At 33.4% G+C, this 14,335-nt stretch overlaps 1 protein-coding gene across 2 annotated transcripts in view; it reads left to right on the plus strand.

Moving 5' to 3' along the window:
• LOC124539386 overlaps positions 1-12,489 on the plus strand; it is a 54,856-nt gene extending 42,367 nt beyond the window's left edge. For both annotated transcript variants that reach the window (XM_047116774.1, XM_047116773.1), the window contains exons 4-5: positions 9,855-10,017; positions 10,800-12,489. In XM_047116774.1, coding sequence (XP_046972730.1) covers positions 9,855-10,017; positions 10,800-11,819 — 1,183 coding nt within the window. In that variant the 3' untranslated portion in view covers positions 11,820-12,489. The remainder of the gene's footprint in view (positions 1-9,854; positions 10,018-10,799) is intronic.
• Positions 12,490-14,335: the final 1,846 nt, after the last annotated feature.

Genomic DNA, 14,335 nt, shown 5'->3' on the forward strand with positions numbered 1-14,335 from the left:
CTGGGAGAAAATGGACTTGACACTTGGCCATCTCAGCTCATATAAATTTTATGCATCGTAATATGCTAATCCTAAAAATATAAGAGCTCATTGTAGATATATTACAACCAAAACATATTATATTAATACGAATATGACATAATAATGTTGATGTGAAAACAAGTTTTAGTAAACGACGTCTTCATGCGTGTCAACTAGGCCGAGTCTGTATTATAGTTAGTAAAACCGAGTAATTGTATCCAGTTTAAATGCTTCAATTTATTACATAAAGGTGATAATGCCTATTATTAACTTAATTGTATATGCATTCGTTTAAATTAATTACTATAACTATTATAAATAAATTAAGATAGTGATATTAACATTTTTGGTTCTGTTCTGTTTCTGTGTGTAGAAATTTTTTTGATAAGCATATGTTCTGTGAATCTCAGAAAGTCTGTATTTTATAATTATCGTATCGTATAGTGGATGTAGATTTAAAATCTATTTGCGTATTGCCTAAAGACTAAATAATATTCGTGAAATATGGAATATCATTAAATGTACGTCTTACAATTTTTAAAATATTTGACACTCAATTTGAAATTCGGCGCTCATGTAATTTTGATGATGGAAAATTTAGTTTAAATAAAACTAATTATAACGGATGAATCGCGTATATTAATTATTTTTAAACATCCCGACGTTTCGAGCACTTTGCTGTGTTCGTGGTCACGGGTAGACTAAGATGACATTTGTCTATTTGAAGAACAAAGGAAATATTATTAACAACTACCGCCAACGATTTCTCAATTGATATCTTGAGTAACGTTCCGGTTGCACGCAGAAGGCACTAACTGTATCTTTAGGTCTTGCAGTCTGTTGGATTTGGGATTTTAAATTTTTAATAAGTGGATCCCAGGTGTTAGAAAGTCTCCAACCATCTTCTCTATTGAAATTCGGATGTTTTTGAATTTCAATAGCCTCGCGTATCATTCTAGGAATGAATCTGTGTTCTCTAGCGAGGATCTGTGGTTTATCAAATCGGATAAAATGGTTAGGTTTATCCAGAGCATGTTCACAGACTGCAGACTTTGAAGAACGCCTATTTTTGACATCTCCTATATGTTCCTTGACCCTGGTACCGATGCTTCTCTTTGTCTGGCCTATGTAAGATAAACCACACTCACATTCGAGTTTATATACTCCTGCAGTTTGCAAAGGGATATTACTTTTGATAGGTCTCAAGAACTGGCTCACTTTCTTATGAGGCTTGTAAACGGTTTTAATCGAAGCTCGCTTCAAGATGTTGCCAATCCTGTCTGTAACTCCTTTCACATATGGTAGAAATGCAGGTTGTCGCTCAACTGTGGGTGGCTTGATACGGCTTCTGCGATGCTGGCGAGGCACGGGCAGCTTGTTCTGATGGAGTGCAAGCTTGACCTGACGTAGCTCGTCCTCTAGGTGTTCAGCATCGCAGAGATGGTGGGCTCTCTGAAACAAAGATTTGCCAACGGTAGCTAACTGACTAGGGTGGTGGTGCGAGTCACCATTGAGGTATTTGTTGGTGTGTGTGGGTTTCCTATAAACTGTGTGACTTAATGTATTATCAGGATTCTTGATAATAAGGATATCAAGGAAAGCTAAAGAATTATTTGCCTCTAATTCCATAGTAAATTGAATGTTTTTATTTATAGAATTAAGATGTACTAAAAATGCAGATGTTAGATCACTAGGTAATATTGTGAAAGTGTCATCTACGTACCGTTTATAAAACCTAGGTGTTATTGGTCCGGAGCGAAGAGCCCTCTCCTCCAGGTCTTCCATGAATAAATCGGCGACCACGGGGGATACTGGGGAACCCATGGCTACCCCGTCAACTTGTACATAGAATTCATCATTCCACAATAAATAACCTGATGTGAGGCAGTGATGTAACAGCTCTGCATATTCAATAGGCATGTTGTGTGTCTGTAGCTTCCTCTTAACAATTTCGATGCAGTCTTGTATGGGTAAGCATGTAAACAATGACTGGACATCAAAACTAACCATTTTCTCGTTGTTGGTTAATTTAAGGTCTTTGATTTCACCAACAAACTGGTAAGAATCCTTGACATACGCCGCAGTGTGTCCTCGGAGGGGTGATAATATCCTTGCTATGTGTTGAGCCAAACTATATGTTGGTGTATCGATTTGGCTTACAATAGGACGCAGCGGAGCACCAGTTTTATGGATCTTAGGTAACCCATACAGTTTTGGCGGCTTTGCACATGTAGGCACGAGTGATTTTTTGTCCAGATTTAATTTCTCTTGATGTTTTGATATTAACGCGGATGTCTTTTTAAGAATATTATTTGTAGGATCTTTATTTACTTTTTTATAAGTTTTAACATCCGATAGAATCGCGGAAATTTTCTGGTTATAATCACACGTATCCATCACAACGGTCGCGTTTCCCTTATCTGCTCGGAGGACTGTAATGTCTTTATTGTTGCGTAGGTTCTTCAGAGCAATAGATTCATCACGAGTAAGGTTTCTTTTCGGTGGCCGGCTTCGACGTAAAACACTCGAGATGTCCTGTCGAATAGCTTCCGAGTCTTCCTTTGTGATGTTATTTTTGAAAAGACACTCCTCCACATTGCAAATAATGTCTTCAAACGGTATTTTGGATGGAGCCGGTGCAAAATTTAAGCCTTTATTTAATACCGCAACAGTCGATTCATCTAAACTTTGTTTTGACAGATTGACAAGTGACGTACGCGCAGGTTTTTGAATTTCCCCGGTGTTGCCATTATTGAAGTTGTTATAATTTGATTTTACCCCGCTGAGTTTTTCGAACTTTTCTATTTGTTTTAATTTTAAGTTATTATATTTTGTAGCAGCTCGTTTATTGGTAAAATCGTTGCATTTTTGCCAATCTGTTTTTGATAATCGCGACTCGAGTTCTTTACTTAGGTTGTCAATTTGATCCGTTAACCGTCGCGCGTCAAATCGATGTTCTCGGATGAGTTGTAATAATAATTTCTTACTTGCCTGATTGATTGACCACAGATCCTCGCTAGAGAACACAGATTCATTCCTAGAATGATACGCGAGGCTATTGAAATTCAAAAACATCCGAACTTCAATAGAGAAGATGGTTGGAGACTTTCTAACACCTGGGATCCACTTATTAAAAATTTAAAATCCCAAATCCAACAGACTGCAAGACCTAAAGATACAGTTAGTGCCTTCTGCGTGCAACCGGAACGTTACTCAAGATATCAATTGAGAAATCATTGGCGGTAGTTGTTAATAATATTTCCTTTGTTCTTCAAATAGACAAATGTCATCTTAGTCTACCCGTGACCACGAACACTGCAAAGTGCTCGAAACGTCGGGATGTTTAAAAATAATTAATATACGCGATTCATCCGTTATAATTAGTTTTATTTAAATGTGTAATAATCGCGAAAATTTAAGACAACATTATGGAAAATTTAGTTCTAGCTAGAGCATAAAATCATACAACGATAGTATTAATTTCGATTTCAATTTTGACTTTTATTAAGAGACTAAAAACCAGAAGAGAGAGAATAAATTTTTTAAAATACTTAATTTTCATATTCATTGCCGATGCCGACATTCCAGACATATTACGTACATATGTCTTCTCATTTGATTATAATTTTATTACATCTTGAGGAAACTCAAAAAAGGAACGGATGCAAAAGTTGGTGAAGAAAGAGCAAAAATATACCTAAAACCAAGGATACATAATGTATATTTCTCCTTAATCACGCATTCATTTATGATCTTGTATAATATAACAAACAATAAATCCAGTTATATGAAAAAGGGCTGAACCACAATATTGCCCTTGTATTTCGCGATCAAAACTGATATTAGCAATGATAAACGATAACAGCTATAATCTAATACATCTTCCACTTGTGATAAGGCTCATATCAAGTAGTAAATAACCAATATTGTATACACAGATAGCGTTAGTTGCGATGTACAAGGTTATCTCTTGTGTTGTTCGAAACTATTTACGCGAAACATAATGTATATAGACCGTAATTGTTTTATGAGTGCAAAAGTACTAATCTTAAATAGATTGTGTTTGTAACATTCCAAACTATTCCAATTATTGTTGTACGAAATGAATTATAAACAAAAATTAAGCTTATGACAATTAAGTATTACTGCCAGGGTTTGAACCCGCAATCGTCGGGTAATATGCACGCGTTTTAATCACTCGTTCATCTCGTCTCTTGGCTTTCTTCTCATTATTAATTAAGTTAAAAAATATACAACACGATTGTATGGAGAAAGGATATATGAGCGCAATTTTCTTCCGTGAACGGAAAAAATAAGGAGTGGGGAACTGGAGTGGAGGGAGGGTGACGTTATAGTCTCAACCGTTTACCTAATTACCTAGTTTAATTAATAATTATTCATTATAGTCACAGACTTTAAAATGCATTTCGTAAGCTTTATTTATTATTTGCACCCCCATTATAACTGACAAGACCGTTGAAATACTAATCAGTAATTCATGATTTCATGTTTGTAATACAGCTTTGATATTCGCCAACGATGTTGACTGTTCTAGGAAAGATGATCAAAAAGTCACAACCTTTTTTTTATCTCCTCGAGCCCTGCATTTCTCGTATCGTAACAGCCTTATCTTATTTGTAAAAGTTTCACCTTTTCGATCAAATGATGAGAATTTCAATCGAAAACTTACTGTGACAAAGTCATCACGGCAAATATTTGAGAATTGTTTCTATTGTAAACAATTGTAAACACATTATAAATAAAATAATTGTAGTAAATGAATGAATGAACAATGAACATTGCTTACAAGTTACAATTGTTTATTATTTTGTTGTATAAATAAGCTTTATTGCGCTATGTGTATGCCTACTATGTATGCTTTATAATTTCTTCAATGAAACATTTATTCTGATGTTGTAAGGTCTATTGAATGCTGGATTGATTTTAATACCGTAAAGCCGAGTTAGGATAAGAGAGTAACTACTGAGTTTCTTGCGAGTTAATCTCGTTAGAATCTCATTTCCGAATCGGTGGTAGCTTCACTTAATATAGTTGTTAAGTGACGATTCAAAAGTGCTTATAAAAGTCAACTTGAATAAAACATTTTTGATTTTGATTTTACCTGCATTAGTTAGAACTCATGACTTTTACCATAGGTTACCCGTTCCGTACAAGTACAAATATTGGGTAAATCATAATGGGTAAATGGGTCTCTAGACTGTAATCATAATAATTAATTTGGTGGTAGGGCTTTGTGCAAGCCCGTCTGGATAGGTACCACCCACTCATCAGTTATTCTACCGCCAAATAACAGTACTCAGTATTGTTGTGTTCCGGTTTGAAGGGTGAGTTAGCCAGTGTAACTACAGGCACAAGGGACGTAACATCTTAGTTCCCAAGGTTGGTGCACGTTGACAATGTAAGGAATAGTTAATATTTCTTACAGCGTCATTGTCTATGGGTGATGGTGACCACTTACCATCAGGTGGCCCATATGCTCGTCCGCCAATCTATAACATAAAAAAAAAATCACCAAATGTTAATAGGTAGTTACATATACATACATAGATAGACATTGACGCTGTAAAAAATATTAAACGTCTCTTACTTTCCCAATACCCTGCCAACAAACATTAGCATCCCTTACATACATCATAGTGCAACCAACATTGGAAACCAAGATGTTTAGTCCCTAGAGACTGTAACTACACTGACTCAATATCGATAGATTATCTGATGAGTAAGCGGTAACTGTCCAAAAGGACTTGTCCTTATCAAGTAAACCAACTTGCGCGTATAAGATGAAAATTTATCACATGTGAATCAATCAATTGCAACATCATATTTAGATAAGTTTTGAATACTATTACTTTCAAAATTTATTACTCTCATCCAATTTTTTCGTTAGAAAGTAACAACCAATATATGTACAATAAACATTTCAACTAGTTAATAAAAAATACAAAGTTTAAAGTGAAAAATGAAATTAAATGACTAACAGCTAGTGGTACATTTAGAGGCAAGCTGAGCCAAGTACCACCCACTCATATCAAATCAAAGCGGTAAACGATCATGATTTCCATTGTTGTATTGCGATTTCAAAGGTCAATGACCATTGGACAATTATGCGTTACGACATTTTTGATTCAACTCTTCGGAACACATGGATACGCCTGTCGTATGTAATAGCTTACAAATTATACCAACAGTGTAAATAATTCACTAGTATATAATTACTTGGGTATAATTTAACTGACGGAAAATACTAACTAACGAGTTTCTTGGTGGAACCGTTGGTAACATTGCATTTAAACTAACCTTGTGAAACGATGATTTAAAAGTGTGTTTACATCATTACATAGTATAAAACAGTCGTTTACCGCTGTCTGTCCCTTTGTATGCTTGGATAAAGTTCCAAAAAATCAGCATCAAAATCCGTTGGGTAATTAAAGAATTACCCAACGGATTTTGATGCGGATTTTTTAATAGATAGATTGATTCAAGAGGAAGGTTTATATGTATGTACAGACAGAGTAAGAAAACATTCATCAGTTTTCAAATTCATTCCTTTATCAAGTATTAAACTTAGTACCTTTTGAATCTAAACGTCAAATCATTGCGTCGCAATATGTCACTTTCGATCGGTAAAGCAGATTATCGCTCATACTGAGCACACGAAATTAGACCTGAAAGTGACGATCCTTTTCTTACCCCGACTGTACTGTTTATATGTATAATATGTATTATACATATAGTCGAGAATGACTGAAAAAGTATGAACATTTTAAGACATTCTGCAGTATATTTAGTATCAGCACTGCTATCGTGCAAAGCGGGGGCGTGTCGCTAGTAAAGTATATAAGTATCATTACGATATTTGCACGAATGATTTAAACAAAAAAAAAACAAATCGCAAAGTGGCAATACTAGCAGTTACTATTAATTAAAATAATGTCACTGTCATCTCTTTTAATTTATTTTTTAAATCGGTTGTTTTCACAAAGATTTATATGTCATAATATTATATTACATATATATCATATCTCTGAGTAAAGAAAGCGAGGTAATATTATCGTTGACAATCGACTTAGCGTTTAAACATAACGATTTATTCACAGCAGATAACATAGCGGTAATTCCAATACAATTAAAACTTTATGGCCACAAATTATACTAGATATATAAAAAAATCTTAATTTACATAAGATATTTTTCCATTTTTAGAAGAATTTTGATACTCCAATAGTATATTAAATATTCAAATTTATATTATTTTGGTGCTTTAATAAAATAAACCTAATAAATTTAAGCAGAACAACACTCAAGTAGAATTTATATTATGATCATCAAAATGTTTGATCATACAGAGTAAAGATTACTTATAAATGCGTTTTAAAGTTATTCACAGTTGAAACTATACTTAAGTTTCGAATTGATACATTTTAAAAAAATCCTTTTTTGAGGTCTATAACTATATTTATTTCGCGGGGAGATTACTCTTGATTATTTATTCTTGGTTTCCATTGACCAAATGTACCTTGCTTCAAATAGCTTTCATTCACTTGTTTAAACAAGTAGGATAAGTGTGGATAGAATCGATCATTAACAAGCTTCCCATCATAGAGTACTTTAATATATTTTATATTTAAGCGACTAATTTGATCATCCCATCGCGTTACTACATTCGCAAATTCCAAGATTTGCAAATCGGGTGCTAACGTAAGCCAACGTCTATTTATATTTTGTATATCGAATACAATCAACAATATCAATATTAACAACAACAGCCTGTAAATTCTCACTGCTGGACTAAAGGCCTCCTCTCCCTTTGAGGAGAAGGTTTGGAACATATTCCACCACGCTGTTCCAATGCGGGTTGGTGAAATGCTCATGTGGCAGAATTTCGATGAAATTAGACACATGCAGGTTTCCTCACGATGTTTTCCTTCACCGCCGAGCACGAGATGAATTATAAACACAAATTAAGCACGTGAATCAGCGGTGCTTGCCTGGGTTTGAACCCACAATCATCGGTTAAGATGCACGTGTTCTAACCACTTGGCCATCTCGACTCGATAGTAAAATAATGTTTTGTACCGTGTCCTGAAAAATCGATATCTCGCTTACAACGTTCATTGTATCAGAAACTTGCGTGTCCCTTGAGTACCGTTATATGATACTTGCGTATCTACTATTTATAAATAAATCATCATAATAGTCGATGCGTTCGAAAATATTAATCTCAGCACTTATGACGTCATTTTGTCAACAAGCCAATCAATGATCTATTCAAGAGTATTTTTGACAGCTTTTACGTAAACTGAGATCAGATCGATATTGAGTTATGATTTTCTATCAAACGTAATTCGAAAATAAGAAACAGCTGAGTGTTGATTGATCAGAGTAATTTTAAACATCGTATTAAAATGAAAGCAATACTTAAAGTTAGTTTAAAACTACATTTATAACTGAGAGTCGTTCTATAATACCTAACCTAAAACGGACCTAAAACGTTCATCGACAATAATTGTGGAGCTGGATGTGAGTAGCTGGAGAAAGACCACAGTGGCGTGCACTTGGAGGGGCCTATGACAAGCAGCGGACTAAAACGGGCTGATGATGATGATGATGATGATTATGCATCTTCATGAGTGAACAAATCCATTTATATATCGCAAATATACATGAAGCTATGAGAAATAATATAGATAACGGTGGTTTTGGGTATTAGGATAAAGTTTGTTCTTATAAAAATGAACAGGAAATTCATTTAATTCAATTGTAAGGCAATACATATTTTAGGATTAAAATTTGTGTAATGTATTTGTATCGTCAGTTTTTTGTAAGATATGTCATACATACAGACATATGTCATTATGGTAATACGTCATTGTACATAATTTCAAAAACTTCTTTTTTAATGATTTTCGAAATAAAACTTGCTCATATTTATAAGATCATTATAGAGTATTATCTTATTATTTTTATTGTATATTGATATTAATCTTTATATAAAATGTTTGTTATGTTTTTTTTTTTATACATGTACTAATGGTAATATATAAAATATTAACTTGGAAAATATCTTGATACCATATGCATTAAATGTTAATCATTGAGGTATTTTATTGATGTTAAGATGAATAGCTATAAATGTTGTTTAATAGTGTATTGTATACATCGAAGTACATAAAATTAGAAACATTTAACAAATAATGTTTTTAATCATATCATTAAAATCTGCCGGTCAAAATAATATCAATGTTATTGTAATATAAAATATTAAATTTGCGATTGCATGTATTACATAGTAAAGTAACAGCCTGTAAATTTCCCACTGTTGAGATAAGGCCTCCTCATCCATTAAGGAGAGGGTTTGGAACATATTCCACCACGCTGTTCCAATACGGCTTGGTAGAATGCACATGAGGCAGAATTTCCATGAAATTAGACACATGCAGGTTACCTCACGATGTTTTCCTACACCGCCAAGCACGAGATGAATTATAAACACAAATTAAGCACATATATATAGTGGTGCTTGCCTGTGTTTTAACCCGCAATCATCGGTTAAGATGCATGTGTTCTAACCACTGGGCCATCTCAGCTCTTTTAACATTACATAAGTGCTATCTAAACAAGCTAAAAATTTTTAGCTCCCGATAACAGAGAGCATCACGCCGATTTACGTTAGAAGTGTTCAATAGTAAAGATATCATTGCACTGAATACGCAAAAAGAAAATCATATAGTTTTACATTTCGAAGACTGCTGTTTTAAATTAAGAAGAGTTTCAAAACAAATTTTAATATTAAATAATTATCTAATTATCAGTTTGGAAGATGATAAAGTTTACGGGAACGGCTACTCGAATATGGGAGCAAGTCTCGACAGCGTGGTCACCCAACAGCCGATGAACAATAACCACCTGCCACAGGGAGCGATCGTTGGTAGAGAGATCAATGAACTTCCCCTACACGCCGATAAGCTTTACGAGGTAAACATAGAAAGAACTATTATCTAACCATTAGGAGGATTGTGCAATGATATCTTATTCCTTAAATTGTCTTATCATAATTATTATAAATTATATTACTAACTAGATATCCTCACATATTTAAAACTTAGTCTTTGACTAGCTGTTTACTTGGTGGTAGGGCTTTGTGCAAGCCCGTCTGGGAAGGTACCACCCACTCATCAGTTATTCTACCGCCAAATAACAATACTCAGTATTGTTGTGTTCCGGTCTGAAGGGTGAGTGAGCCAGTGTAACTACAGGCACAAGGGACATAACATCTTAGTTCCCAAGGTTGGTGGCACATTGACGATGTAAGGAATAATTAATATTTCTTACAGCGTCATTGTCTATGGGTGATGGTGACCACTTACCGTCAGGTGGCCCATATGCTCGTTCGCCAACCTATACCATAAAAAAATCTGTGCCGCGACTTCGCCCGCGTTTGAATATAATAGATAAATTATTTTTGTAGCCTAAATAACTCCTTATTACATCAGCTGCTATTGAAAGTCGCGTCAAAGTCGGTCCAGCTATTCCAGAGATTAGCCAGAACAAACATACAGATAGACTGATAAAAATTGTATAAAATGTCATATTGGTATATTTACCGAGTACACATACAAATGCATTTAGTAGAAAACGGTTATTTTAATATTACAAACAGACACTCCAATTCAAGTCACTTCTAGTGTTCATAAAGGTTGTTGATTTTTATTATAATACTACGTTTTAGTTTAATTATATAATCATTTGTATTACAGGTTTTCTCTAAATCTTTAATATTTAGAGATGAACATGAATTAAAGAAAGGCAGCACAAATTCATTAGACGAGTTGGAAACGAAGTCTGAACCAGATTATTTATCAGACAAACCAAACAGAACAAAAGTGTACTTCGAGGACGAAGTCGACTCTCCAGTAACAGATTTCGAAATAATGTTCAAAGACGAACTACTTATGAATCACGACATATTCAAAATCGAGGAAGAGGAAGAAGACAATAAATCTCAAGATACTGAAGAAGGATTAGTCATGAATGTAGCTGTTAAGAAGCAAGACGTAATAAAACCGAGCACGGTAACGATTAAAGATGAACATAAAATAACAACACAGCATCCTATATACGAGTATGACCCTATCTCCGCACTAATAACGCCTTCTTCGCTTACATTACCAAGAGTTGAAAGTGTTAAGGGAATACTTCGAACAAATAGCACGAAAACTTTAGACAGAACGGATAGTGGAGGCAAACTTGCAAAACCGAATCTTAACAGGGTTGAAAGTCTAAAAAATATAGATCCGATTAAAATAAACAAGGTCTTAGCAAGAGTACCGCATAGAAGCGCGTCGTTCTTGAACATACCAGCTCATCTAGTTCCTGATAAGCCTCCGCTAACCAAAAGTAAATCAACTGTTGGAGTGCCATCCTTAGCAGATAGCGAACTTAAATTGAGTTCTCTCCCAGACACGCCAATTATAAAAAGTAATAACTTACCAAGATTCTTTGCCGATAGTCCTTCTTTAACTGAATATAAGGGCGAAACTAGCTTGCAAAGTATCAAACAAAAGTCAGCGCTGATGTTACAAATGAACGACTTCAGCATGCCAAGGTATTATGGCACTGCAACGAAATCTTCAGATCAAATCCCAGTGCATGAAAGCAAATCCATGCCTGACTTAAGGAATCCTACTTCAACGGGCAAAGTCAGTAAACGCCTTGTCAAATTCAGGAGCAGGTTAAAGCCGTTAGTTATACGAAAAAGTTCGGAGGAAAGACTATGAAATGTTTAAGTGATGGAAACAAGTTAGTTAGGAAAGGCGACCAATGATAGATTTTAAGAGAATATTTATGTACTATTAAATACGACGTTTTGTTGGTAACGACTCCAACGTAACTCAACTGAGATGACTTATTGAAATAAACTTTAACGGACTGTAATTAAGAATCAAAATAGAATGACATAAAACTTGACGGTTACGACTAAAATATTTTTCAATAAAATGTTTCGTATTTAAAGTACAGTCTGTATGTTATTCAAATATGTATTTATTTGATTGTTTTTTGCAATTTAAACAACGAACATGATCCTCTTAATTGTGTTGAATATTAGCGAATAAAAAAAACTTATAAAACATCAGTATTCTTTTGCTCAAGCGATGTACCTAAATATTGTGATTATAATCAAATAAATGTACTTAATGATTGAACAATAAATAATATCTAGTCACAAATTAATATTAACTTAATTATAAGGTGACTATTTACTTTGTATAAAGTTAACTAAATCTTAAACTTACTTATAAATCTTTGAACCAGTGTCTTTTTCGATGTAAATATTTTAATGTATTGTGATATTCTAAATACATTGATCTGTTTGTCAACGACCATACGTAGGTAATAACATTAGTATTATGATTGTATGAATTTATTGATTAAATTTAATGGAAATTATGTTTATTTTTATCATTACCTAGTGTTGAATTTCCTTTGATTATTATTTCAGAGAATAAATATAAATATTGGACATCACATATACTCTGATCCCAATCTAAGTAGTGTTGTGTTATGGAAAATCAGCAGTAACGACGATATCACAAACACACAGATCCAAGACAACATAGAAAACTAACGAACATTTTCTATTACGACTTCGGTCGGGAATCGAACCCGGGACCTCGGAGTAGCGTATCCATAAAAACCAGTGTCACACACACTAGTCTAACACGGAGATCGTCTTATAGACATTATAGTATACACAGATCTAAGTAACATATTAATGATACTTAGATTTTAGTTAGTTTTATATAAATATATATTATCTGTGTAGTTATACATCTGTCATCTCGAGTGAAACAAGTCGAAAAAGCGCGGGAAAATAAGATATACAAGATGCGGCCATCTTGCATCTCGCGCTGAAGACAGTGTGTTTTAAATCTATTTAATCTAATTGGTAATGCGACCTTAATGTAAACATTTCAGACGCCTTAGGTTTTTCATAAGCAAGCGGGATCTACCCTTGAAATTAAAATAAGAATAAAAAATTAAACACCTCCCTCATAAACACACTCAAACATGGATACGTATTCCTGTTCTAAAATTAAAAAGACAATAATATTACTGAAAAAAAAGAATCTGTCAAGTGAGTGTCAATAAAAGACGAATAAAAAAAGCGCACAATTTATTACAGAATCTCTATTCCATACAACTTTTTTTTGTAATATTTTTGGTATATAATTTAAATAACAGTATATTTGAAAACCAATTATAAACATTATAAGAAATATTGGTTTTAAATATTACGGAATTGTTAAAATTCTCTAAAAAATTGAAATGCTATATCTACTACCTATTATCTATATGTTCTTAATTACTTAAATATTTTATAAAATAATATATTTCAGCATTTAATCAAATCTTATAATAGGATTGCAAGCGATTGGTAGCGCAACTTTTGCGATGACACTTAAAATTACAATGATCCGTCTATAATTGGCGCTATTCTGAATAAAGTACGTTATTTATACACGGCAATAGTTGCGCGACTAAAAGTTGTCATTATTTACGCTAGCCTAATTTACATGGCAGCGGGATAAATAATGTATTTGTTGGCCTTTTGATGATTCTTAATAACAACTATTAAAATTTAAATTCGAGATAAAATACTATATTTCAAACATTAAAATGATATTGGGAATAATACGATCGTCTATTGCCTTTTATTTCGTTATCGCAAATGAAAAATATAAACACTAAATTCTATTTTCAAAAGATTTTTTTTCTATACTTATTACAGTTTTATCTCTTTTGTGCGTAAATCGTAGATAAGCCAATATTTTAAAAAAGTTTATTATACGTTTCATTTACGATATTTAAGTACATTTTTTTATATGTCAAATCGAACTGAGTTTGAATGACATTGGAACAAGAGACGCAGGATAAAAAAAAATTGAAAGTTACTGACAAAAAAGGTTATATATATTTTAATTATTTGCAATTTCAACTATATCGTCTTACAAATAGATGAGAAATATTCTAATTTGACTACGAGTGAAGAAGGAAACGCTTTGTACACTTTACAATATTTTAGAATAATGCTACGCAATTTATATTCTTTACTGCGAAAGTCTAGTCGCATAAAACTTTATCACCTAACACTGAATTTATGAAAGATTTTATAGAATTAACTAAAACCCAATCTTGTTAGATCAGGTGAAGAATCTAATGGAAGTTAAAGTGTTAGGACTAAACCTACAACATTACTGGCATAAAATAATATATACAGAGAACTAAGCGAATG

The sequence above is a fragment of the Vanessa cardui genome, chromosome 22 (assembly GCF_905220365.1).
Source record: "Vanessa cardui chromosome 22, ilVanCard2.1, whole genome shotgun sequence".
Classification (NCBI taxonomy): Eukaryota; Metazoa; Arthropoda; class Insecta; order Lepidoptera; family Nymphalidae; genus Vanessa; species Vanessa cardui.